Raw genomic sequence first — 25,914 nt, 5'->3', positions numbered from 1 at the left:
TTAAAGATTTTAGGCAAAAAAAATTATGAAAAAAGCGACGCAAGACACCACATATGGAGTCCGGAGTCGTTTATTAGGATCAGAAACTTTCCAAGAACTTTATTACATTAGAACCCTCCAAAACTTTCTTTGTTTGGAAACGCTGCTATTTCGCTTCCCCTTTTATGCCCACATCAAAACCCAGCTCACGTTCAGTATTACCAAGACAACGCTTACCGTATTCCTAATCAACAACATGTTTTATAATTCCCTCTGCGCTAACATAAAAACAAGTTATCCCTGTGATTTGTTTTTCAATTTGCATACATTTTCACAGCTTGTGACGCATGCTGCACCAAACGAGGCATTTGTTCTCTTACTACATATTTGCTACTTTCATATACTCTGCCACCTCGTGACACGCACCGCCCCAGTCAAAATTCCAACCTATCCGCACCATTCTCGCCACTCGAAACCATTCACTGAGCCCACGCCTTCACGCGAAGGTTGTCTCTTATAGTAGGGCAAGATCGACTCTTCGACCACCGCCTGCTCTTGTAGAGTGGCGGTGGACAGAGATTCGATATTGTACTAGTGTGAGGGGCAAGTAGACGCGTTGTGAAGGGAGTCGATATTAGTGTGTATCGTTCTGTGAAAAGTTTTCGATGGTGAAGTTCAAACTTTGTCAACCTGGACCGAGCGGTGTGAACAGAGTCGATATTAAACTACATTGAGAGAACGCGCGGATGGTGTTTGATCTGCATTTGCAGAAAGTGTATTCTGATCAGTTTCGATCTTGTCGATCGAACGGAAAGCCAACGTACAAACTATTGGTAAAGATTGATTGCGGGAAATTTGATATTTCCAGACAGCAGCAGCGCCCATGGACTTAAAGCAAAACGTGCGAACAGAGTCGATATTGCACTGCTATGATGATGGCCATCTTTGTGGTTTGAGTCTGAAGGTTGCCCAGAGGGTTCTGAACCAAACGTACACACAGAGTCGATATCTGCCCTATGTGGAAGGGGCAACTGTACGCCGACCGTAAGAGTTACAAACTTTCATGTAATTTTGCCTGGCCGTGTTTTGCGTGGTTGGTGCAAACCGAGCTGTGTACACAGATTCGATATCGCACTACTATGAGTTGTGTGGTAGTGGTGTTTGTTTTCGCGCGGCGAAGCAAGCAAGTCGATTTGATGGGATGAGATGTTGCACAGTGAGTGGTGTGGCAAAGTGGCGGGTGACGCGGATGCGAACCTACCGTCCGGACACTTGGTGGAGGAAGCCAAGTTTCAATAAGTTGGTTGTTGGTCTGCTCCGTGGTCGGAAAGACTGGCAAGCAATGGAAGGGTTGCGGCATCGCAACAGCAATTCCATTGTGAAAAATTTAAACTTGCCGCTCGAAGGCGCAAAATCAGCACTTTTGGTCGATCGGATGCCAAAAACTCGACTCGAAAGATGGATCTCAAGCTGAATTATCAGCCTCAGATTCGTCATTCGAAACGAAATGTGGGCATCCGATCGACCAAATGTGCTCGATTTTGTGTTTTCGCGCGTTTTTTTCTTTTTTTGTCGAAATTCGACCAACTCTGTGTGTACACAATGGGAAAAATTAACCAAAACTGGTCGAAAAACGGCAATTTTGTCGACTCTGCGTTCACACAACCGCCTTTTTAGCAAATTTTTATTTTTTTGTCCAAAAAAATTTTTAGGAAAAAAGGCGACTCAAGACACCAAACATGGCGTCCAGAGTCGCTTATAAACTTTACTGACACATTTCAATGTTAAACCTCTTGCACCACCGCTACCTTGATTCTAGAACCCACTTACACATATCCGCGTGACAACCACTAATTTGGAAACATTGCATTCTTACTCGCATTTTTCTGCCCGCATCAAAACCCAGCTCACGTTCAGTATTACCAAGACAACGCTTACCGTATTCCTAATCAACAACATGTTTTATAATTCCCTCCACGCAAACATAAATTCAAGTTGTCCCTGTGATTTGTTTTTCAACTCGCATACATTTTTACAGCTTTTGACGCATGCTGCACCAAACGAGGCATTTGTTCTCTTACTACATATTTGCTACTTTCATATACTCTGCCACCTCGTGGCACGCACCGCCCCAGTCAAAATTCCAACTTATCCGCACCATTCTCGCCACTCCAAGCCACTCACTGAGCCCACGCCTTCACACGAAGGTTGTCTCTTATAGTAGGGCAAGATCGACTCTTCGACCACCGCCTGCTCTTGTAGAGTGGCTGTGGACAGAGAGTCGATATTGTACTAGTGTATGGGGCAAGTCGTCGCGTTGTGAAGGGAGTCGATATTAGTGTGTATCGTTCTGTGAAAAGTTTTCGATGGTGAAGTTCAAACTTTGTCAACCTGGACCGAGCGGTGTGAACAGAGTTGATATTAAACTACATTGAGAGAACGCGCGGATGGTGTTTGATCTGCATTTGCAGAAAGTGAATTCTGATCAGTTTCGATCTTGTCGATCGAACAGAAAGCCAACGTACAAACTATTGGTAAAGATTGATTGCGGGAAATTTGATATTTCCAGACAGCCAGCAGCGCCCATGGACTTAAAGCAAAACGTGCGAACAGAGTCGATATTGCACTGCTATGATGATGGCCATCATTGTTTTTTTGCGTCTGAAGGTTGCCCAGAGGGTTCTGAACCAAACGTACACACAGAGTCGATATCTTCCCTATGTGGATGGGGCAACTGTACGCCGACCGGAAGAGTTACAAACTTTCATGTAATTTTGCCTGGCCGTGTTTTGCGTGGTTGGTGCAAACCGAGCGGTGTACGCAGATTCGATATCGCACTACTATGTGTTGTGTGGTAGTGGTGTTTGTTTTCGCGCGGCGAAGCAAGCAAGTCGATTTGATAGGATGAGATGTTGCATAGTGAGTGGTGTGGCAAAGTGGCGGGTGACGCGGATGCGAACCTACCGTCCGGACACTTGGTGGAGGAAGCCAAGTTTCGATCAGTCGGTTGTTGGTCTGCTCATGTGGTCGGAACGACTGGCAAGCAATGGAAGGGTTGCGGCATCGCAACAGCAATTCCATTGTGAAAAATTAAAACTTGTCGCTCGAAGGCGCAAAATCAGCACTTTTGGTCGATCGGATGCGAAAAACTCGACTCGAAAGATGGATCTCAAGCTGAATTATCAGCCTCAGATTCGTCATTCGAACCGAAATGTGGGCATTCGATTTTCGCGCGTTTTTTTCTTTTTTTGTCGAAATTCGACCAACTCTGTGTGTACACAATGAAAAAAATTTTCAGGGAAAAAAGCGACTCAAGACACCAAACATGGCGTCCAGAGTCGCTTTTAAACTTTACTGACACATTTCGATGATAACCTCTTGCACCACCACTGCCTTGAATCTAGAACCACTTACACATATCCGCGTATTTAATATGGAAACGCTACATGCTTACTCGCGCAATTCTGCCCGCATCAAAACCCAGCTCACGTTCAGCATTACCAAGACAACGGTTACCGTATTCCTAATCAACAACATCAGGTACTCTAATTCCCTCCACGCTAACATAAAAACAAGTTATCCCTGTGGTTTGTTTTTCAACTCGCATACATTTTTACAGCTTTTGACGCATGTTGCACCAAACGAGGCATTTGTTCTCTTACTACATATTTGCCACTTTCACATACTCTGCCACCTCGTGGCACGCACCGCCCCAGTCAAAATTCCAACCTATCCGCACCATTCTCGCCACTCGAAACCATTCACTGAGCCCACGCCTTCACGCGAAGGTTGTCTCTCATAGTAGGGCCAGATCGACTCTTCGACCACCGCCTGCTCTTGTAGAGTGATGAGAAAGCAAAGTTCAGTCGGTGGAATCGGCATGGAATTATATTTCACACACACAACTTAGATTACTTCACCCACATGTCTTTCTCTGGGCATTTCATATACGCCACGGATTTTTGTGTGTAGTGAATCCACTCTCACATAATCTGCTATGTTTGATCGTTTTTTTTTGTCCTATCTTTATTCACACGCATTTCTCATGCTGATAAATAATCTGCAACGTTTGCGAAGAGAAAATCACAAAAAATCACACGCAGATGCCGATCAAAGACAACTCTTGCCAGGGATGGTAAATTATACCCGGCTTAAGAATTATAATTGTTCACATCGCGGTTTACAACTTGGCAAATAGTTGGCTGACGTCACGTTTGAGGACGTTGTACCTTCCCATAATGACGTAAATTTCAAACAATCCGAATAGACATATTGTAGAATGCCTTCGTAATCTGTTTGTAGCCTGGGGCATTGAAGCAATCGTGATCAATAATTAAATGTAGACCGAAGCAGACAAGCAGGATATTCCGGTGCAAGAAATACACAAGAGTTAGAAGCAATTGCGTTGAAGTCAGTTTTCTGGTCGCATGTTGTAGATTAAATGCTTGATTGTTGCAGGCAGCAGATTATGGGCAGTTGGGTTCACATTTCAACAAGCTTCGTGTTCAGTCTTTAAAACGGCATCGGTCCTTTCAAATAAATTGTTGTGAACACACGATTGAAATTGATGTCACGTCACGCGTCTTGCAAACGTCACTTCGTCTTTCTTGTTCAACTTTGGTTGGTTGTGATCTTTGTCTACGTCATCAAGTTTGGTAAGAAAGCGACCTTCCAAGTTCCCACCAGGTATGAAGTGGCGAGATTCATCGAATGTTCGATTACTTAAGTTGTAAATACTTTAGTGACAAAATAGTGTGACTTATATTGAGATAAAATTATACCCAATAAAATAAAACAATCCAAATGGAAAAATTGACTTCAACTCAGCTTGGAATTTATTTACAACAAAATATTCAGTGCCTTGTTATTCTTCAGCGATTGTAACAGAAATTCAGGGAATGAATCTCAGAATTGATTAAATTATTATTCCTGTCAAGATTTTGTTTTTCTGACAGATTAAGTTGTGAAAATGAAGTCATCCATAAAGTTGGCGAATCCGAATATTTACAAATTATCAGTAATTTGGTTCCATCAGATCTGGTTCCTAACATGAAAGAAGTTTCGGTTTTGGTGCAAGGCGATATTTCAAAACTCCACCACATTCCTGACTTAGCTGAATCATGGAATGGACCAATTGAGGTGGTCGTTTACAGTGTAGGTGAAACTTAATCATGCATTGAAAATTCAAGTGACCAAACCACGTGACCTAACCACGTGTTTTCTCAGTTTGGCGGAATTGATCACGTGGTTTCGATCATCCTTCAATTGCGTTCATATTTTCCTGCCGTCCGGAATCACGTGACCTGGCACTACGTAGCACCGCATGACGCAGAAAGCCCAGCGAGGGGATGTCCCGAATTGGAGTCGAAGGTCGCTTTGCTGCCACCTTCCGACGACTCGTGCGAATCTGAATGCGAAAATTTGTTGACGAACTTGAAAAGTGACGTCTGCGGGGGAAGTTCGGACAGGTGGTTCCCCGTTAACGTTTTACGCAACGTGGCTCGAAATAACACAAAGACGGCGATGCATTTGACCTTGGATATTGACCTCACTCTGTCTGATGGACTGAGGGAAAGATTCTTGGATTTTTCCGAACGCCATCATCTGTTTGACGACTCCGACAAAGTGGTTTACGTTCTTCCAGCTTTCGAGTATCATCCCAACGCCGAGTCGATACCACGCAACATACAACAGCTTCTATACCAGTATTACGTAACAATGAATACTCGAATATTTCACGATTGGTGCACTTCGTGTTATCACCTGACCGGATATGACGAGTGGTTTAAAACAAGTCGGAAAAATGAACTAATCGGAGAGAATGACGTCAGCATCTCGCATTACATCAAATGGCGTGTGCCCCTGGAACCATACGTCATCGCTTCCAATGGGATTCCCCTTTTTCCAGAGCAATTTAGGGGTTACGGGTACAACAAAGTGAGCCAGGTAAGAAATATCAGTTATTAATGTGAAAGAAACTGATTGACGTAGAAACATGTCATGGAGTGTTACGTCAGAATAACCATTGTTTGTTTTCAGTCATGCGAGACGGCTGCAGCAGGTTACAAGTTTGGGGTTCTTTCCAATTCTTTTGTGGTTCACGATGGATGGAAATCCCCGACCAAAGGAAATAAGAAGAAACAATTGGATTACAACACTCAACTATGGAAAGAATTCCAGGAATCGATTGCTGAAAAATACACGACATGAATAACCGAGAGCTCAAACAACAAGAATATGAGGAAAAAAATGTTGATTCACATTTAAACACATGGTGGCGCCACACACAACACGATGTGCAACGCGATCATATTTTATTGAATTTGCCTATTTCAAGCTGTTGAGCGTATAAAACACTAACAAACAAAGCGTATGATGGGTGACGTCATACTGATGTAAGTGAAGTAATTTCAATGGCGCGGGAATGTTCTTGATCAATTGTGATGTCATTATCGTTGGGATCGGAAGATTTCTGGCCATCGAACAAAGATTCGATTTCGAAAAGGGTTTTCCCTTTTGTTTCGGGAAAGCATCGCCACGCGAAGGCAGTAGAGAGCAAACTGACCCCGGCAAAAAACCAGAAAACTCCGTGTGTTGTCATGACAACCTGGAATGAAGAAAGTTGTTTTGTGAAGTTCCGGATCTCCGGTTTGTAGTCGACGATTCATCATTAAATGCATCGCTAACATTGTTGATTTTCCCGCTTTTAGAATCAAATTATTCCTGCAAACATATTTTGAGACAAGTTAACTTACCGAAAAGAACGTGAATGTTTTGACGATGATGAAAGCGGATATTGCGTTCACCGAAGTCGCGATCGAACTTCCGACACTACGATATTTTAACGGGATTATTTCCCCCAAGGCGAGGTAGGCGATTGGTCCCAAACCGATTGCGTAGAAAGCCATGAATAACAATGTACTGAGCAGTGCGATCCAAGCAACAACTAAAACATAAAAATCATACCTGGGTTTGACGTAAAGCTCCCCGCTCATCCATTCAGAAGAATAAATTTTACATATTGTTTCTATGGCATCATCTAAACCTAACTTATCAATAAAAGCAGCAGCCACGAAGTTGGCCAATCCGCCATATACAGGAAGGCAACCCCGCACGTTTAAATATTTTGACAAATTGGAGAAAACATTTACCTGGGGTTTCCCCGACACCTGGTTGCACTTGAGGGGAAGCACCAGTAAAATCGCTGACGTTGTTTCCGGTTGAAATCAACAAATCTTTAAGCGCCTTATCGTGTTCACTCATGCGGAACAAACACGCGCCCAGGGTGGCGTTGCAAGCAGCGACACCAAGTGATGAAATAATGAGTGATTTTTTTCGGCCGACTTTTTCAACGAGATGCATTGTAAAGAACATCACAACTGCTTGGGTGAGGACTACGAGGATGGATGGGAGATGTTCTGTGGGAGAAAACTATGGGATATCTTGGAAGAAACTTGCTTCGAAATTTCACATTCCAACATTTCAGTTTCGGAATTCAAAGAGAACGAAAATAACTCGGGGGAAAATAAACCTAAATTCTCACCATTTTCGAATCCGGCTTTTTTAAATATCGAATGAGCGTAAAAAACAATCGCGTTGATTCCTGTGAAATGTTGGAATGCGTGGAGGCAAACGACGATGGAGATTGGTTTGTAGAAGAAAGGTCTCCGCAAGGAATCAAAACTCCATTTCATCTAAACAAACATATCAGTTTTCAGGTTCAATAAAAAACGAACACTTTAACCTTGAAACAATTCCACTACGTTTTGTTTTAATATAAATTGATTTCAATATGTTTGGCTCAATCGATTATAAATAATGTTAAACAAGTTTTTGTTTTTATGATATATTCATGGCAGGAGAATCAAACACTTTTTTGGTCAACAACAAAATGAATGCAGCCCACCTTTGGTTGAACAGGAGCATTTTCGTATTCGGAAATTCTTTGCCTGATTCTGATCAAATATTTTTTCCCGCCATGAAGAAATTTGAACGATCGTATGGCATCCGCTTCCTTGTCACGCTTGAGTAACCAGTAGGGACTTTCAGGAATGCAGGCGGCGGAAAGAATTGCGAGACAAACTATGAGATCATTGGAAAGATTAAAATCTTCTTCACTTTAACGTAGAGAGAAACAATTTCAACAATAGAAATCCAAAACACACTATGACGTCATCCCCAATACCCTTGGCTTTACAAACTTGAAATTAAAAAGTCTGGGAAGCTCTTGGTTAAATCTCTTCAATTTGTTGTCATGATTATGAAGAAAATAATTATGTTGTAGGATAATTTTTCTCAGTCCAAGCATTGAAACAATATTAAGGTATTTTACCTAAACCACCACCAACTTCGGCTAAGACCTTCCAGTTGGCAAAGACTCCAATCCCGAACGCCAAGAGGACACCAAGCGCCAGACCAATGTTGAAGAGAGTTCCGAGCGACCCTCGTATATACGGAGGCCCAACTTCACCTAAGTACACCTGAACTACAGTGGTTTAAACTCGGCAAAAGTTGGACCTCCTGCACGCGGTCCAACCTGATCATAATCAAGTTAAATCACAAATTTAAACTTCTCCACCGGGTTTTTAAATGAGAGTTTTAAACAACGCATAAAGCACGAATTATTTCGTCCAAGATTTAAGTCAAGCAATCATCTGAATCCACAAACACAAACTAGGTGGAAGAAATTGGATACGGTTGTAAGTGTGTCATATCAACAAACTTATGTCGGGTTCGGTTACTTAACTCGTCTGTAATGTGGGCGTTCACACACGTCGAAGTTTTGGCATCAAACGTTCAAAACTGTTTAAACAATCGGGATTTTTAAAGTTACATTTTGAGTGTTGATTACTATGCAATGTTAAGTCTTCCAAACAGAGCGACGCTCTGGTCACTGAATAACATTTTTGTGTGCGCTGGAGGAACCGAGATAAGTTGGCGAAACGCTGGCAGATTGAATTGAGCTTCCACTGAACTAAATGTTGACGTCACCGACATACACCCGTGCCAAACGATTCGAATGAGCCTGGTATGGAAACTAACCGGAACAACTGTAATTGTGAAACCGAATCCAACTCCACATAAACTTCTTCCAACGAACAAAACAACGACTGATTGTGACGACATAATGCACAACCATCCGGACAAATAGATGCAGTGTTGAATCATAATGGCCTTTTTCCTTCCTAACTTCTCCATACAAGGAGCGGAAGTGACGCAACCAAGTAAGGTTGTCAACATCACAATGCTCTGTAAGCAATTTTGTGGATTACTTCACTGGTCAAATTCACGTTCAAGAATTTTATTAAATTCCTCAATTCCTTGAACGTTACGATTTTGTACAAAGCGAAAAAGTAAATGCGGGACTTCCACTTTTGACGTTATTAGAACTACCTTACCCCAAACCACGTGGACTGATCTCTATTAAGTTGAATCCCATTTTCTTCTCCACTTTCCAAACTCTCAGTGGCCGGTGACGAGTAACCAATCACATAACCTCCCGCTAGAGGCGCTAGACACACCATGAGAACAATGATGACTGCTGGAAAATGTTCCGGGAATCTGAACAAACTACTGTTTAACCAAATGTTGACATTTTCAGTCGGAAATACGAGTTTAAAATACAAAGTCTTACTTGCAACACGGCTTTGCTTCTTCATGCTGGGAATACTTCTGTTCATCCATGAAGTTTGTGAAACTGCTTCGAAATCTCGATTCTAATCCCGGCAACAAATTCCCACAGTAGCAACACTGACTAAAATATTACCCTGAGATTTCTGTAATACTTTCCATATATTTATGTGTGAGTTGGAAGTTGTAAATGTGGACCATGGAATGAATGACAAGAACAGGCCAAGGTTAATAGGTGACATGTTTGTGTGCCGCCTGGTCCGCGTTTAGATACGAAACTGACACAAGAAACTGCTATCTGGTCTGGTAAAGATCAAACTTCAGCTGTGTCATATCTCACAAAACATGTCAAGCTCACACCTAATATGTCACATGTCAACCTTACATATAACATGTCAACCGTACATATAACATGTGGCATATCAACCTTACACATAACATGCCACATATTAACCTCACTAGTCAAACTTACATCTTGCGTGTCACAAGTTAGCCTCACATGGCACATGTCAACCACCGACTGAACCGGTAGAGTGGATACCATATGGCAAGACATGGGGTTATCCTGCTACAATCCCACTGTGACCTACTGGTCTGGTTTTATCATTTACGACAACCAAACAACATCGCGTAACATACGAAAAGCGCCTGTTCACTAAATCATTGTTCCCGCAGAGAAACAATAAATTATTCAGATAATTTCCGCTGTGTTGATTAGAGTTGCAGCTTAGATTACAGGTGGCAATGTTTCAGCTTCTGCTGATTCAGCAAATAATAAATGTTCTCGTGGTGAACATTCGTAATATTATTGATCTGTTTATTAGTTTACATCCGCTGGTTGCATGCAACGCCTACGTGCTCCGCGTTTTAAGCACAAGTCCCAAGCACTCAACACAGCAATGAGAAAGTTTCGACAGAAGTTCTTTAAATATTTGTCCTCAAGTTCAACAATCAATAAACCTTGAACACCGATGTGATTAGTAAATTAAATCTGGATCAAAAAAACCAAAGGCCCCTGGCAGGCTGTCGATCGCACACCGTATCAATAATAATGTATTAAAATCCAAACACAGCGATCTTCAGACAGCTCAGATCGATTTATTGAGAGAAAAATATATTTCGCCTAAAACGGCATCATCAGTTTCTCCATTTACCAAAACTTATGATTCTATTTGAATAAGTTTTGGTAAATGGAGAAACTGATGATGCCGTTTTAGGCGAAATATATTTTTCTCTAAATAAATCGATCTGAGCTGTCTGAAGATCGCTGTGTTTGGATTTTAATACATTATACCTTGAACACCGATTGACCTTTGACCCCACGAGCGAGTGACGAAATCGATGTTGTTTGTTCCATAATCACACAACGCGCGATATCGCTTCGACTGTCGATTTCCTTTGCATCGTCACCAACTTTCACAAACACGATTTCTCAGTGAGAAAAGAATGAATTCATTTGTGGAAGTAATTCAGCCACAAACATGTGCTTGTAAACAATATTGCGTTGCTCTACAACACACTGAAGTATCTGAAAGTTTTTAAAGCTTTCCCCAAACACATATCTCAACAACAACCAAGCTTCCTCCTTACCAAGGTTACCTGACACCTCCACAGCACATCCTGAAACACCCGGTATACATTACAACCTGTACTTCAACACTCTGGCTTCAGACTGAGGACAATAAGTGTGTGCGTGTGCGCGTGCGCGTGTGCGCGTTCCCAATGCGCGCCACCCGCATGTGTGCAATTTTAGTGTTGAAATCAGGAAAAAAGTTACGTCAATACGATCGTCTGCAAACGACCTAACAGCTCTTACGACCCACACACAATGCACGGGATTTATAGCATGGTGATGTTAACACCAACAAACCCTTTCTCAAAAGCTTTAATCCACTTTAACAAACACAACAGTTCCAACGTGCAGAATATTCGATCCGTTTTACAACGTTTTAGTTCACACCGTTGGCTTCCACCTCTTCCATTTAAGTACGTTTGTTCACCATCCCAACTTCCTGTTTAAGTGTGGGACGTCATTTGTTACACCTAAAGCGAGAAATAATCTTGCGAAAGCTCATCGTCTTGCTAAACTTCCCAAAGAAATAATGCCAAGACAGTAGAAAAGTGCACTTGTAGCATCAAAGGGCGCACTCTCCAGTAATATGAGGCTGCTACTGCTTGCTGTGTTAAGACCAATAGTCACGCCAACATCCGGCTAAACACAATTGAGAACGGGAAATTACCTTTCTTGCTTTGTGCCTTGCCTGTTACGTCACAATAGTTGATATTCTCATCAGGCCCCATGGAAACGCGGGGAAACTCGCAGAGTTCTTACATCACAATGTCATTTGTTTGCATTCTGCGCTGCCCATGTTAGCACTTCACAAATATTGAGTTGTGCAATTTAACAACAAGATGCAAGAGCGGCGTGGGTTAGAAAGAATTTTTACCTCAGCTTATTTGGACCTGAATGTGTCCACAAATAACTAAGCATGTGGACAAATTCCTTCCCAAACCACGACCCAACCCCACCGATCAGCAGCCACTAAAACTGCTCGCAAGATTCTTTAAGGCCGCATCTCACAATTAAATCCTAAAAATTGAGTTTTAGAAGTCATTTATCATTGTGCACCTGGTTACAGTTTCTCTTGTTTGCCAAAAACAATTGCCGGGTCTGATGACTCATGAAGGGGGACTACTATTGCTGAACAGAAAAAAAATTGATTGCAGCTGCATTAAGACAGCACATTGGGGGGGTTTGCAAAGGCTAACTGCTAAATTGTCAGTCCTAGGGGGTGTACAAACAGCCCCGGTGGGTCCCCAAGACAGTTGCAAGACATCTAATTCTTAATGAATTGTGTAGAGGAGGGTTGGTGGCTTCACTTAATCGCAAATGGAGGTAACTTTCTGTGATTCATTTTTTCACAAAACAAACCTACACTTTTTTCTGTTTTTTTGGCCAAAATGATGGCCAACAGAGGGTCAAAATGCCCCCGGGGGAGCAGTTAAAGTAGTTATCTCGATTATAAATTTGGCCTGAATTCCTAGTAAAGGGTCGGCACGAACAGAAAATCACAAATTGACCATACTTTCTGTGATTCATTTTTCCACAAAATCTACCTCAATATTTGGGTAGTTTTTCAGCTACATGTTCCACCGCACCCTCTACCAATTTACTGCCTGACTAATAACCCTGAAAACCATAGTAAAACTGCCCAAACCCCGCTGAAAATCGCCCTGGCAACAGCCTGTTCATCTGCGCTCATTCAACCAAAACACTGGCGCCCATTGCATTGTTACACATAATTTTACTCTGTTACGCAGGACAGAGTTCGAGAAGGGCATTTCCCAACCGGGAAAGTCTTTTCCATAGAAATACAGGAGCTCAGAAACACAGCTTCCACCAACGAAACTTCTTCACAAATATTTACAGGCGATCCGGATCTATTCATAACGAAAACTAACTTACAGTTTTGCAGGTTTTTCATCCATGCAGTGTTGCAGCTGTGATGCACTTACCTGATACATTACAACCAACATCTGCTACACCAAATAAACAATCCACATTCTAAAGATGACAAATGGAAACCAACTTTACCTCAACAAACACATCTTGTGTTTGTGACTTCATAAAGACAGAATCCTTACTGTTGAAAGTTTTGTGAAAACAAATAAAGATAAACTGGATGATCAGTAGGTGCAAAACATGATCACTCATGCATATCATCCGAAAAAAACCATCAAATAACTTTCGTGTCTTTGATCGAACCTCAGCCGTTTCAAAATACAATAAAATGGCCAAAAACTGCAGTTTAATTGCAATAATTAGCACATAGACGTTACATTATGACGTAACAGGTATATGGATGGGATGAAACAATCATAACATTAACACAGGGGAATCCCCAGGTATTATAAATTTGACCACAAAATAAATACCAAAAACAATTACTAATAAAAACAATAATGGTTATTATGACGTACTCTAATTGTGACGTATTGCGGGGCGACCAGGCAGATTCAGAGTAAGTGTGTCGCAACAATGATCGTTTGTTACGCGTTGCTCAAGCGACGCAAATCGACATTTGGTTTGGAACAAAATCATAAAACAAAGTGCTTAACAGTTTTACAATAATCTAATCTTAAAAATCATGCTGACAGAAGCTTTGACGTCATACCGACGTCATGCAAGCGATGATGACGTATTGTGGATGTTACAAAGCAAGGTCCTGTCAGAAACACCACGTTCCAGCCTCACTATGGTGGGTTACTTGCGGTCAATTAACGAGGTTACTTTCGTTCATCTATAGTTTTAATGAACTCTGTGGCAGCGGTGAATTGCATCCACCAGTAAGCTTGCTCACCAGACAGTTGGTTGCCAAGGAAACTGTTTACAAACTGAACCGTGGAAAGTAGATGAGGGGGGTTGGCCTGAACATAAAATATCAAGTCTATATTTTACGATTGAGTTGAAGTAAATAATTTATGTAACATAGGATTGCAGATGAACAACATTAATATTGCAAATGACTCACTGTGCAATCCTTCACACAAAATTTACCTTGATCAAAACAAAAACCAGGACTGGCGTGAAATCATCAGCTCCTGGAGCTTCACTTTCATCGGCAAGTTTAAGGAGATGCATGACAGCCCGGCAACATCTCAATGCGGATTCAAGTTTACCACGTGGGGATCTGTGGGCAGCAATAGAGCTGGCCTCTCTCTGTGCTGATGGCCACGGAGATTCCAGAAGATACTTCCGACTTACTTGCAGGGAGGGGTGCGCAGGTGTTATAACAGCGGAGAGGCGTGAAATATGTTGATGGAACAGCCTGTGTAACGATAATGGCAGTATTGAAACCACTTTTGTGGTAGAAATTAATATACTCACTGATCTCTCAGTATATCCCCGTCCCCATTGGGAAACAAAACGTGTTTATAAATATGAGTGAAAATGCTTCTTTCCACGCAAGCTTCAGCCTCAGTAAGTTGCTCTGGTGATGAACCTGGAATTGATAAAAGTGAACAACACAGTAATATTTTGGTAATTTGTTCTAACTTTTATGATAAATATTACAAGCATGTTTATTTCTATATCAACTCCGCCCCACGCACCAAACAGCAACATGACACGCCCGCATGCCCCACACCAACACCACATGCCCCACACCAACACCGCATGCCCCACACCAACACCAATTGCCCCAAATTAACACCACATGCCCCACATTAACACCACTTGCCCACGCGGCTCACATCTAGTATCCTACATTAAAGTCAATTCCAATCAATCGAACTTGACTTTGATTAATTGTTATTTTATGTCTGATGTTAAATTGTTTTAGTGAATTTAGTAATTCTGATCTAATTTACAAAAGATAAAAAATTCCATTTGCCCAACTCGGCCTGAAGCCTGGCTTTGTTACAATAACAAAATTATTCCAACAACGTAACCAATACCTTCCCACATGACGTCATCAGCCATCTCGGAACGGAGCCACTTGAGGAACGTATCAACCAATGTGACTTTTTCGTCCATAGCGCTCGACCGAACAAATTTGTGTCGAAAGTTCGCGAAGTTTGATTCTCGACGTTTCAGGAACAATCGGACGCATTGTGACGTAAAGTTACGTCTGTGGAAATAATTAAATGATATTCTGGAAAAATTTAATTTCGAGTCTGTTGGAACAAAACTTTACCTGCAGATAGATCGGTCACGCTCTGTGCACATGGTCACGTGGTCTAGATGTGAGAGGATCGCGATTAAATGTTGTCTTGACCTTATAAGGTAAGTGTGGTAGCAACTCCTGGTCCTGTATTCCCTCCACAATCCCTGGAAAGATACACAAAAAGTTTCGACTCCTGCCAGAAAATCTACGTGACGTCATTGTCGACTAACGCACCTTAACAATGGATCTACAGTTCTGCTCCTCCAGCGCCTCTACACAGCGGATGACTTCATGGATCTTAGAGATCCTCGACTGATCTTGCAACATCATCGCTTCCGCATGTTGGATGCGGAGGAAGGAGAGGAGTTGATCCCGGATCCTGTGCAAAAAGGACAATGAGATTCTTTCATCCAAATTACTTTACATTCTTCCCACCCCGCAGCATCCTCCCTTCTTCCAACTCTCAATGAATCTTGAAGAAACTCAACTGATCTGTGTGACGTCACGATGGTCCTTTGTGGCCTCAGAATATGTGACGAGGGTTTGGTAGAAGAGAGAACGACGCGCAACTTTCGCTTTGCATCTCTCTTCACTTCCGAATCCGATCTCTTCAGAGTCTCCTCCTGCTTGCCACCGCCAGTGGGCGCTCTCCACTCGCCGCTGACGTAGGCGGCTGATGACGTGGATGAAGCGCCGCGCGTTGCCGTAGTAACAGTGTCGTCACTGTGCGGTGATTGGGCGGTTGTAGCTGTTGATCCGCTCACACTGAGAAGTAAAATATCACGATAACGAGATCCTCATCCATGAGGTTTTGCTGTGCAGAAAACTGTCACAGCTCGAGCGTTCATAGATTAAAATATGGATTTGTTGTCATGTGTCATGTTGATCATGTGTCATGTGCCATGTGTCATGTTGATCATGTGTCATGTGTCATGTTGATCATACAACAAACACTTACTTTTGAGATTCGTTTAAATCGGAACCAGATGCATCAGGGTTTTCCCCGTTTGGCGTTTGTTGTTGAGTTGACGTCATTTTTTTCATGTACTTTTGCATTATGTCATCACCAGGTGCAGATTTCTGAATTAAATGATTGTTATTGATCTGGTTTCCATGGTTGCCAATATTATGAAAGTGGAAAGCACTGCTACTTGACTTGGAAACAATTTACCCATGCATCCATCAAACTATGACATAAACATTTTACTTGAAACTATCCACGTACAATTCCCCAACCAAAAATCACCTGCTCATCTTCCTGCTTGCTTTGTGATGAAGTTGATTCTTCATTTGAATTATTTGCTGACACAAAAACAGTTAATAAAACTTCTTGTTTAAAATACAGCTACGGCATCACAACAACACATACTTATTGGTGACCCTGACCATTACTTTGACTTAAGTTCAAGATGACAATAAAAATCATCAATTAACTCACAAGAAAACGACTCAAAACTGCCAATTCTGGGACTCCCCCCGGCTGTATCATATGCTCCCTGGGGGGCGCTGTTGTGCTTCACAGGTCGAGTTCTTCTCCCGAAAGTGAGTCTGTTCTGTTTCCACCAAGATTTCTTGCGATCAACTCTTCCTCCGCTCCTTGGAGCCAACTCCTGTGGATCCTGCAGCAAGATTGATGATAGTGGGAAGAATTATGACATGAGAAGATCTTACATAATCTGCAGACATCGATCGAGCAGTATATGATGACCTTTGACCCTTGGGTCGACTTTCTGGAGGAGGGTGGGGTCGAGTTTCCTTGTCAGACGATTTGGATTCTACATAGGATTGTACCGAGTACTGAGTATTAGAAAAGAATAGTCAGAATATTACCGATAATATCAGTTAGTGTGTTCGTTGACGAAGCCAAATTGTATTCCTGAGTTGAAGTTGGATCTACTTTGTCAACTGGAAACATAAAAAGAAATTAAGACTTTATTCAGGATAACATAAAATAAGTTTCCATATTTGTCAGAAAGTTTTAAATAAACAGTAAATTGTAAAAAAAAATATTGAAGTTAAAAAAGATCAATTGGTGACAAGTTTGCTGTAAAATTTTCTGGCCACCTTTAATTTCTCCAGTGATGTTTGGATTTGATTTGGATTTGAGGGGATCAAAATCATCCAAAACTTCCTGGTTGATGTTCCTCCCCCCACTTTTCACGGGGAGGAAGGCTGATGAAGGATCGTGGTTCTCCATACTGGATGCGGAGGTTGAATCGTGAAGAAGTCCGTTCACTTTCAGCGACGGATTGCTTCGCTCTTCTTGAGGATTATTTTCATCCCAAGCATAAACTGCCTGGTTGGATGAAGTGTCTTCAGATGATGGATTTTTATCACTTGTTGGATTTTTGTTTTGTTTTTTGTACGGACTCCTCTTGATCGTGTTGATATGTTCATCAAAATCCATCACAGGCAATCTTGCTCCTGGACTTTCCACCTGATCCTCGTTTTGCTCCGGGATGCTCCAAGCAACCGTCTTTTCACTCAACTCTATCATCTTCGGGATCTCTTTCTTCATCTTTGGTTCGGAATGCTTCCCAGCATCGGACGATTCTAATCGTTTTGATGATGTTGCCATGGGAACAGGAGAGTTATGGGCATTCTCCTGAGAAGAAAGTTTTCATGATAAAAACTTGTGACTGACTTTAAAACTAACATTAGAAAAGTTGTATGGTACAAGATTACAGAAACAATGCACATAAATTAAGAAGGAACAGCTTGTGATGTAACAGTTTGTGATGGAACAGATTGTGATGTAACAGTTTGCGCTACCTGAAATCTGGGTGATGAAGAATGAGGTCTGGACCGGTCGTTCATCTCACTGCTGTTAGAACTTCCACCACCATGGCTGCTCTCTCCCGATCCTCCTTCTCGATTCAGAAGATCTTCTGCATCCGGACTAATACTGCACGGTCCTTTATATCCAACCCATTGTTCAACAGCAGCTGAAAAGTCAGTTGAACAAAATTCTTTACACATTTCTTCGTATTTTTGAAGTTTCCACAAACAAACAATTTTTTTTTTAATCAATAAGAGTGCATCAGCAGATAAGATTGTAAAAAAGGGCATTACCCACTTGTACCTTTTGACTGAGCATTCTCAGAGACCGACTCCGATACCCCACTAAACCCAGATGCTGCACTAAGACTAGGAGTGCTTGCACGGGATCGATTATCCTCCATCGGGTCCTCGGCAGGCTGAAAACAAAACATGAAGAAAATTGTTGTCACAAAAGAAAAGTTCTGTTGAATAAGCGATTCCTATCAACATGCAAAGGTAAAATATATTTATCGATTTGAAAACCTTAAGAAATGACTTGGGTTTTGTTGCTAAATTACTGTACCTGTTGGACAGTCTTTAGTCCTTGACAGTATTTATAGAAAGCAGTCTTTAGCTCTTGGGAGTCATTACCCAATATTACAGGAATTTAATATATGTCTTATTCAAATATAACCTTATTCAAATAGAATCATAAAACAAGTATATAAATTAATGTTAACTATAAAGTAAAACAACTTGCTACAACCATGCACCTAACTCAATACAATCATACAATGCACTGAGCACCAACACTTTGACCATCACCAACCCACAATGTCATTCGGTCACAAGGTCACAAGGTCACATGGTCACATGGTAAATCCATCCAAACCAGCAGGGTAGAATACAAGGTACAACAACAATTAAATTAACAATTAAATTAAGGTACAACAGCAACTAATATTAACAGGTTTTATTACAGGAGAAACCTCTTGCATTACTCACAGCTTGTCCGGATTCTGATTCAAGTTCTTGTAGTCTCACATCAGACTGTATGTCAGGTGGTTCACTGTCGCTAGGCAACACTTCCACACTCCAAACATCACTCCTTGAATCTTCATCGCGAGCAAGAGTAAGGAATGAACCAACTGACATTGAAGCGCTCCTAAAAATATTTCGGAAGTCCAAAACTTTCTACTCAGGCTAAATGTTTGGTTGCAGGTTTTGGAAAATCCCAAGAATGACTTTAATGCCACAAATAATTTCAAACCGCAGAAAAACACTGCTAAAAACTTTCTAATAATATTCATGTAACAAACATTAAGCTGGAGTTTAATGTCATCAATGTGTCTTACTGTTTACATGTCAGTAAGCGCGTTCACATGTATGACCGGCCCAGTCACTTGCACGACCGGAAGCGAATCGAATTGGCTGGAAGCGAATCGAATTAAAACATCTCAATCCAATCCATAATTCGCATGTGTTTACATGTGAGGTTTGGTAATTTTTATTGACTCAAAAATGTGGTAAAATAAACAAACATCTAAAAATACGCGAAATTCTCTTGAACAGCAGCCGTTTCCGATGGAAATAAACTGAAAAGATTTAAGTGCGCTGGAATCCATTCCATTGCATGCAATGTGGACGGTCCACGCCTAAAACAACTTTAAACTATATGCGAAGCAATTGTCTTTAAATGTTTATCATTTATCTAATGCAATGTGACAAACTTAAAAAAAGCGCACACCAAAAACCCTTTGCATTTGTCTGTTCCAAGTGGATTGACAGCGAAGCTAGTTCAATACACCTCCTTCGAACGAGATTGAGTGCGATCTGTGGCTCCTCTTGCACAAAAACGGGAGGAGCGATTAAGCGAAGTGGATTTGAATTAGCTTCAATTGTTCATGTAAACGGGCTTACTATCGGAACATTATATTGCTTCACTTATTCTATGGGTTCTTGGACACGATACCTGATATGCCCGACTGGGTCTTCAGCTATCTCATGAAGTCTCTCAGATTGTGATTCTTGTTCAGCAGGTGGTTCTGAATCGCTCGCATAAACGTCAACACTCCACGTTTCACTCTTGGCATCCGCAGCTCCTGGTTGGCTCTGGTCATCTCTACGAGCTTCAGGGACCCCAGGATCAGCAAATCTTACTCCAAGCTCTTGTCGAATTTCAAACTTCCTCATCTTATCTTCAATACTTTCTCTACATAAAGAAAAAAACTATTGAACTTGGCTTGATGACATGTGTCCGTTGTGGTGACATGTGAGTGTCATGGTGGCATGTGTCTTTTGTGATGGCATGTTTATGTCATAGTGATATGTGACTGTCGCGGTTGCATATGTCTTTTGTGGTGGCAGGTGTATGGCATGGTGACATGTATCTTTTGTGGTGACGTTTCATCATCAGTCAAACAAAGGTTTTACACTTTGAGGTTGGAACTTTCCGCTACCTTGATGTTGGGAGTTTATTCCTCAAAGCTTTCAGAGCTTCATCGTTGTTAGCGTGAGTCACGCTTTCCTGGTCTCCACCTTCCTCCTCATCCTCATCCTGCAAATGGGAGAGAAGGTAAATATTCCACAGTAGCAGTGTGGGTTTAATATTAAACTTATTATTTCTTGTTCTTGTTGGATTTGATCACAATAATTAAACAACATTGTGTTGAGTAAAAAGTTTGTTGATCAATAAATCGCACCTGGTTGCCATGGGAACTGCCAGCATGAATGCTGCTTCCATCATCAGGAGGAACACTTTCTGTTTGATCGAGATCTATTGATGAGGATCCTGATGTTCGAGAGATTCCGTCTTCTGTCGGAAGTTCTTCCCCAGCTTCACTCAGATCGGAAACTGGAAACAAAATAACTGAATGTAATCAGAATATGTAGAACAGAAGGTTTCTCATGTAGTTGAATAAAAGCAATAGAAACTTACTGCCAGAGTAGAGGGAGAACCTTGACTGTTTCTCTAATCTTTCTGCTTCATTTTCATCCAAGTGACCACTTCCAGTATTACGGCACCGACTCACACTCGACTTGTACATTTCCATCACCTTGGGAACATAACTTATCAACAATCTGACCTCTTTTACATAAGGAAAACATTTTTTAGCTGCATAATACAATCATCCAAAATCAGAAGGAATGTTTAATATCGTGTTGCTGCAAGGCATGTGGTAATTATTAAGAAAATGACCTCCAGGCAAAATTAAACAGATTTTTTCACCTAACATTTCACCCAATACACAATGAGTGCCCGTCAATAAAACCATATCTAATTGTGTCGGAAATGTTAAATAACCTCCGTCTCCGTGAGCGTTCCAGGCATCTCTTGTGAGTTTTCAGTAGATGAAGGAAGAGAAATTATTAAAACAACTTCTGACGATTCAGTTGAACTTTGAGACGCGTTGTCTGCAAACAAATAGTTTATGCAAACATTGCATTTCTTCATGAAGTTACAACAATACCTCCAGTTGCAATTTCATCATTTAATTCATTGTTGGTAGAATCATATTTGCGAGGGGATTTTATTTTTGCTGTAAAAAAATTCATTAAAACACCATCAACGATTCTTTGATTCAATCTTACATTTTTGTGTTTTATTGTTTTTCTTGCTTTTTGGAGTTACACCATTATTCGCCATAGCAGCGAGATCACCAGCCGAGCCACCAGATGGCGTTAGGTTTCCGTTATTTTTTGACTGGAATCCTTAGTGAACAAATTTGATTTTAAAAGTACACTTTTTTGAAAGAAAAGCTAAATATTTGACATGGAGTTGGCAACCATATGACACATGCTAGTTTAACTATATGACACATGCCAGTTTACCCGTATGACATGTGCCAGTTTAACCATATGACACATGCCAGTTAACAAATCATGTCAAACTGTTGATGACTTCATACCAACATTTTTGCTTTAAACAGCATTAAAATAGGAAATTGTAATCCAATTGTGGTGAATTTTTGCTTGTGACTCACGCTGCCCAATGATATACACGTAAGTAACCTTGTAGAAAGTAGTCTGGATTATTGCATTTGGTTTGATGCTAAGATTGAAAGCCTTACAAACACATAACCTGCAGCAGCCAAAGGGAAAGTTGACTTCAAAGTTGACTGAAGGGTTATTGACCGAAATAGTTTTATTAAGACTTACCATCATCAGATGAATTTAACACTGATTCAGACGCAGCTCTTAACATACAGGGAGGTGGTTGACTGGGTAAGTGTGACAATATCTCACTGAGAGTCGACTGATCGACACCGCGAACATTGGATTGCTGTGAAGTCAGATTTCAACTTTTACAATAGAGGCACAAGAAATAACATGAAAACCTTGTTAATTTAAAACGTTATTCAAGAGGAATTGCCAACTTTTTGCTGGTGGGATTTCAAGGTGGTGATGATATATAGTTTTATCTGCAAGAAATCTACCTGTATATCCATGAGGAACTGGATCAGTTGTTGCAATTGTTGTGCTGTGAAATACACAGAGGCTGTATTGAGGTTTCTATTACTTCCTTGTCCCAAAACCTCTTCACTATTTGTGTTGATGACATCATCAATAAGTTGATGTATCGGCTCCTGGAGTAAAACAATTGCATCATAACGAGGAAGTACTTTCAATCTAATCATGAAATGATGAAAACTACACTTGGTGAACCTTAACTCAACTTACTGCCATAAGTAATCATGAATACCTAAATAAATATTTCTGTTGTTAAACAAATTTAAGCGAACCCCAAATTTGCATCTTACTCGATTTAGACGTGAATAGAATGAGTCTTGTTGCTGACTTGACTCATCCAAGTGAGCCATCACCTGCAAAACCTGCAAGAAAATATTCTTACTTCCCTCTTCAACAAAATGCAGTAAAACCTAAATTAACAAAGACAAACCACAACATAACGTCACCTGGGCAATCTGCATTAAGTTGAATCTGGTGAGTTCACTAACAGGGACATCCCCTGTAACCCCGTACAATTCAGGGTTAACAATGGTGTGACATACAAAGTGTTGCAACAAGAAGTCAGTACACAAAGCACGTGCCTCTGAATGTGATACCAGGCCTAAAAAAGGTTTTGTTGATAAAAAGGTTATTTATGTCTGAGTTCAAAGAAAATACCTGAGTCTTTTACAATTTGATACGCACGGGTTATAATCCAACCCAAACTTTTTGGAAACCAACCCATGGCAGACGACAAACTTTTAACAAACGATGAACATTTATTAATGAGAGTTTGCTCTGTCTTGCCCACATGTTCTTTAAGTTTCTCCTGAATGAGAAAACGTTAACGGATAATTCAGTTTCAATTATTCCTTATTTTGTTTAGAAATGTTGGAAAGTTGCCTGAACATCCGTAAGTTATTGGGTAATATGATATAACGCTTACAATTGACCACAGGTTATGCAGTAAACACATGGTAATCTATGCAAAAGCGGTTACAGGGAAGTTGTACCTTAAAGGTTGGGTCATCGAGTTGTCCGAACCTCTTCTCAACTTCAAGTGGAGTCAACCTTGATAATATCTTTGTTATATTTGTTTCCAGAAACAATTCATCATCCATTAGTACCTTGAAAACCAAACGCAACAGAGTGAAACTTGTCAATATATAAAACAGAGGCTGGGTCATATTGTAAGAAACAACACTTATTAAATCAATTTAAAAAGACCGCATGCATGTTTATAATAACACAACATATATCCGACTATTATTGTGTGTTGGCCAACAACAAAAGTGTGGCTTCAACGTAGGTAACGTCCTCACCTCCATAACAGGTTGATACAATGCAGAGGTGAGGAACAGCTTTCCTGCTGTCAGTGACTCAACAAACAACCTACAAACACATGAAAAGTTGCATGGGGTCCAAATCATGGGTCAGGGAAACAAGTAGTGTTTATCCAAGTAGTGGTTCATGTGTGAATATTAACATAACATATTCCCACTCATAATATGTGTTTATCGTGTAGTTCAATGTTACAACAGCCATGAAAACTTTACCACAATAGGATAAAATTATTTCAAAACACAATGAGATCATAAATTAAAAACATTTGAACACAAACAAGCTATCTGGGCAGTAACGGTCAAGAATTTTCCAAATCAGGGTAAAGAATAAAGCAATCATCACTAAAACTACAGGAGAGGTAAAAAAATCAATGAAACTCAAGTTCAACCAGGGTCAGATATTCATGTAAGTGACAATAAAACAAAAACTAATGTTTCCTACTCATATAATTTCATACCACAGTGGGTTTGGATCACATGTTAGTAGTACTTATATATGGATTATGATTTTAATGGAATATTACCATGTTACCATTAGCTTGAATGAATAACCACATGACTGTTAGACTGGGACAGATTAAAACAAACAAGTTACTGGAAAGAAGTTGGTGAAGTAAAAACAATTTTTCACCTGAAAACAACAGAAAAAGCACAATTTCCTTTCTGCAGAAGTCTCCTTGGTTGTTCTTCATCGGATAACTGAAGCAACATCAACGTTTCCATCAACTGAAAACAACAAGGAAAGTTGAAAAACAACAGAAATTAAAACGTTTGTGAGACTTTTGACATGAAGTAAGCATAAAGATGGCTGTTACTTACTTCAAGAAGAGACTTGTGATTGTCAGTTATCAAATCATCACCATAACAACACAAAACAATAGTTCTTGCAACATCGGTGGTTGAGTCAAGACCCAACTTGTCGCCGTATGCAAGACAGGCAGCAGCAAGTGTTGGGTTGTTGATAAAAGCCTGACAACCAAACAAACTTCAATAATAATATTGACTGATTCATATTTTTTGTTATAAATGTTTGGGACGAAACAATGAACTGTTCACTTGTGCATATGTTTAGAAATACGGCCATAAGTTTTATGAGACCAAGTTCATCAACTTCCATTGGCGTACATGTGACCATATGTTAGTGAAACAGTCGTTCTACTATAACCATACAATGCCTGAAGGTTTGTTGCCCGCAGACATCACATGGTATAGATGTATGATATATTGCCGTTGTTACCTCTATGAACTGACTGTACATTGATTCCTGGTACCCAAGTTCTTTGTAGGCGTCGATAAATTGTATTCCGTCAAGTTTGTTTGCTCGCTGGCTGCAAGCTGTGAGAAAACAATTTGAACAAAATACAAAAGTTACATTCAATATTTAAAATACTTCCTTATTTAAAAAAAGACTGGAGTTGAATTTTTATTCCCATATCAAAATAACATCAAATTAAATTGCAAAATAATGTCATTGGTTTAATTTTACTTGTGTTTATTAAAATATTTTCCAACCTTGCGACTGGTTGAGAACAAGTTTGTTCATATTAAGATAATGTTGTCTGGTCACCCAGAATAAATGGGATAAACTGTTAGAATGTTGATTAACTTCTTCATTTAACTTCCATATCAGATCCTGTTCAACAAAACATTTTCACATTTGATTCCAACATAAGCAAACAAAGACAATTTTACATTTAACTAAACTAATTTTAATGATTTTGGTTTGAATCTATTATTGAAATAAGCAAAAATTAAACAGATGTTGGACTTTGGTCATGCTGTACACTTGCTAAATAAATGTGCCATGACTAAGAATTTTAATAAATTTTATATTATTACAGAAATTACGTAACACACATTGCAAACTTATTCTCTGAAGCGAATTAATAACTACAAAACAATTTTCTATATAAATTTGATTTTTTTAAATAATTAAATAAATTAAAGATTACCTGCTCAGATTTCACAAACTGAGTCTCTTCATGAAGTTTTTGTGCAAGTTCTTGAAGATTTGACATCTTTAACAGTTGCAGTTAGTCAGTAGTTAAACAGTAACATCACTTGAACAAAGTAATCCTACACAATAT

At 40.3% G+C, this 25,914-nt stretch overlaps 3 protein-coding genes across 3 annotated transcripts; 1 reads left to right on the top strand and 2 right to left on the bottom strand.

Moving 5' to 3' along the window:
• Positions 1–4,409: 4,409 nt before the first annotated feature.
• On the top strand, positions 4,410–6,196 carry LOC145913250 (beta-1,4-glucuronyltransferase 1-like). Its single transcript, XM_083000841.1, has 4 exons — positions 4,410–4,665; positions 4,935–5,133; positions 5,206–5,925; positions 6,019–6,196. The coding sequence occupies exons 1-4, from the start codon at positions 4,547–4,549 to the stop codon at positions 6,187–6,189; spliced, it is 1,209 nt and encodes a 402-aa protein (XP_082856967.1). The 5' UTR covers positions 4,410–4,546; the 3' UTR covers positions 6,190–6,196.
• Positions 6,197–6,234: 38 nt separating this feature from the next.
• Positions 6,235–9,760, bottom strand: LOC145913249 (solute carrier family 2, facilitated glucose transporter member 8-like). The gene is made up of 9 exons (XM_083000840.1): positions 9,614–9,760; positions 9,378–9,540; positions 9,022–9,228; positions 8,312–8,459; positions 7,886–8,061; positions 7,523–7,673; positions 7,131–7,397; positions 6,735–6,925; positions 6,235–6,586 (listed from the first exon to the last, which is right to left on the bottom strand). Exons 1-9 carry the CDS (start codon positions 9,661–9,663, stop codon positions 6,365–6,367), a joined length of 1,575 nt encoding a protein of 524 aa, XP_082856966.1. The 5' UTR covers positions 9,664–9,760; the 3' UTR covers positions 6,235–6,364.
• Positions 9,761–13,268: 3,508 nt separating this feature from the next.
• On the bottom strand, positions 13,269–25,914 carry LOC145913230 (GTPase-activating protein and VPS9 domain-containing protein 1-like). The gene is made up of 35 exons (XM_083000814.1): positions 25,780–25,914; positions 25,340–25,460; positions 25,065–25,162; positions 24,647–24,796; positions 24,459–24,553; positions 23,807–23,876; positions 23,498–23,611; positions 23,163–23,313; positions 22,952–23,106; positions 22,796–22,867; positions 22,472–22,621; positions 22,194–22,317; positions 21,627–21,746; positions 21,506–21,574; positions 21,340–21,449; positions 20,974–21,091; positions 20,738–20,889; positions 20,495–20,592; positions 20,008–20,247; positions 19,041–19,200; positions 18,358–18,472; positions 18,048–18,220; positions 17,340–17,880; positions 17,106–17,180; positions 16,947–17,050; positions 16,714–16,894; positions 16,522–16,577; positions 16,234–16,355; positions 15,711–16,040; positions 15,510–15,678; positions 15,306–15,439; positions 15,067–15,239; positions 14,498–14,612; positions 14,168–14,438; positions 13,269–14,037 (listed from the first exon to the last, which is right to left on the bottom strand). Exons 1-35 carry the CDS (start codon positions 25,843–25,845, stop codon positions 13,897–13,899), a joined length of 5,133 nt encoding a protein of 1,710 aa, XP_082856940.1. The 5' UTR covers positions 25,846–25,914; the 3' UTR covers positions 13,269–13,896.

The sequence above is a fragment of the Ascidia mentula genome, chromosome 9 (genome assembly GCF_947561715.1).
Source record: "Ascidia mentula chromosome 9, kaAscMent1.1, whole genome shotgun sequence".
Classification (NCBI taxonomy): domain Eukaryota; kingdom Metazoa; phylum Chordata; class Ascidiacea; order Phlebobranchia; family Ascidiidae; genus Ascidia; species Ascidia mentula.
This window is presented reverse-complemented; position numbering and strand designations above follow the sequence as displayed.

Excerpts from the sequence above, each read along its gene's own strand:
- LOC145913250 (XM_083000841.1), top strand. The coding sequence starts at position 4,547 with ATGTCACGTCACGCGTCTTGCAAACGTCACTTCGTCTTTCTTGTTCAA. Across the intron at positions 5,134-5,205 it reads TTGAGGTGGTCGTTTACAGT|TTTGGCGGAATTGATCACGT; the intron begins GTAGGTGAAACT and ends GTGTTTTCTCAG. Across the intron at positions 5,926-6,018 it reads GGTACAACAAAGTGAGCCAG|TCATGCGAGACGGCTGCAGC; the intron begins GTAAGAAATATC and ends GTTTGTTTTCAG.
- LOC145913249 (XM_083000840.1), bottom strand. The coding sequence starts at position 9,663 with ATGGATGAACAGAAGTATTCCCAGCATGAAGAAGCAAAGCCGTGTTGC. Across the intron at positions 9,541-9,613 it reads GAAGCAAAGCCGTGTTGCAA|ATTCCCGGAACATTTTCCAG; the intron begins GTAAGACTTTGT and ends TAGTTTGTTCAG. Across the intron at positions 8,460-9,021 it reads TCACAATTACAGTTGTTCCG|GTGTACTTAGGTGAAGTTGG; the intron begins GTTAGTTTCCAT and ends ACTGTAGTTCAG.
- LOC145913230 (XM_083000814.1), bottom strand. The coding sequence starts at position 25,845 with ATGTCAAATCTTCAAGAACTTGCACAAAAACTTCATGAAGAGACTCAG. Across the intron at positions 24,554-24,646 it reads ATCACAAGTCTCTTCTTGAA|TTGATGGAAACGTTGATGTT; the intron begins GTAAGTAACAGC and ends TGTTGTTTTCAG. Across the intron at positions 18,473-19,040 it reads AATCAGAATCCGGACAAGCT|CCTGCCGAGGACCCGATGGA; the intron begins GTGAGTAATGCA and ends TTTTGTTTTCAG.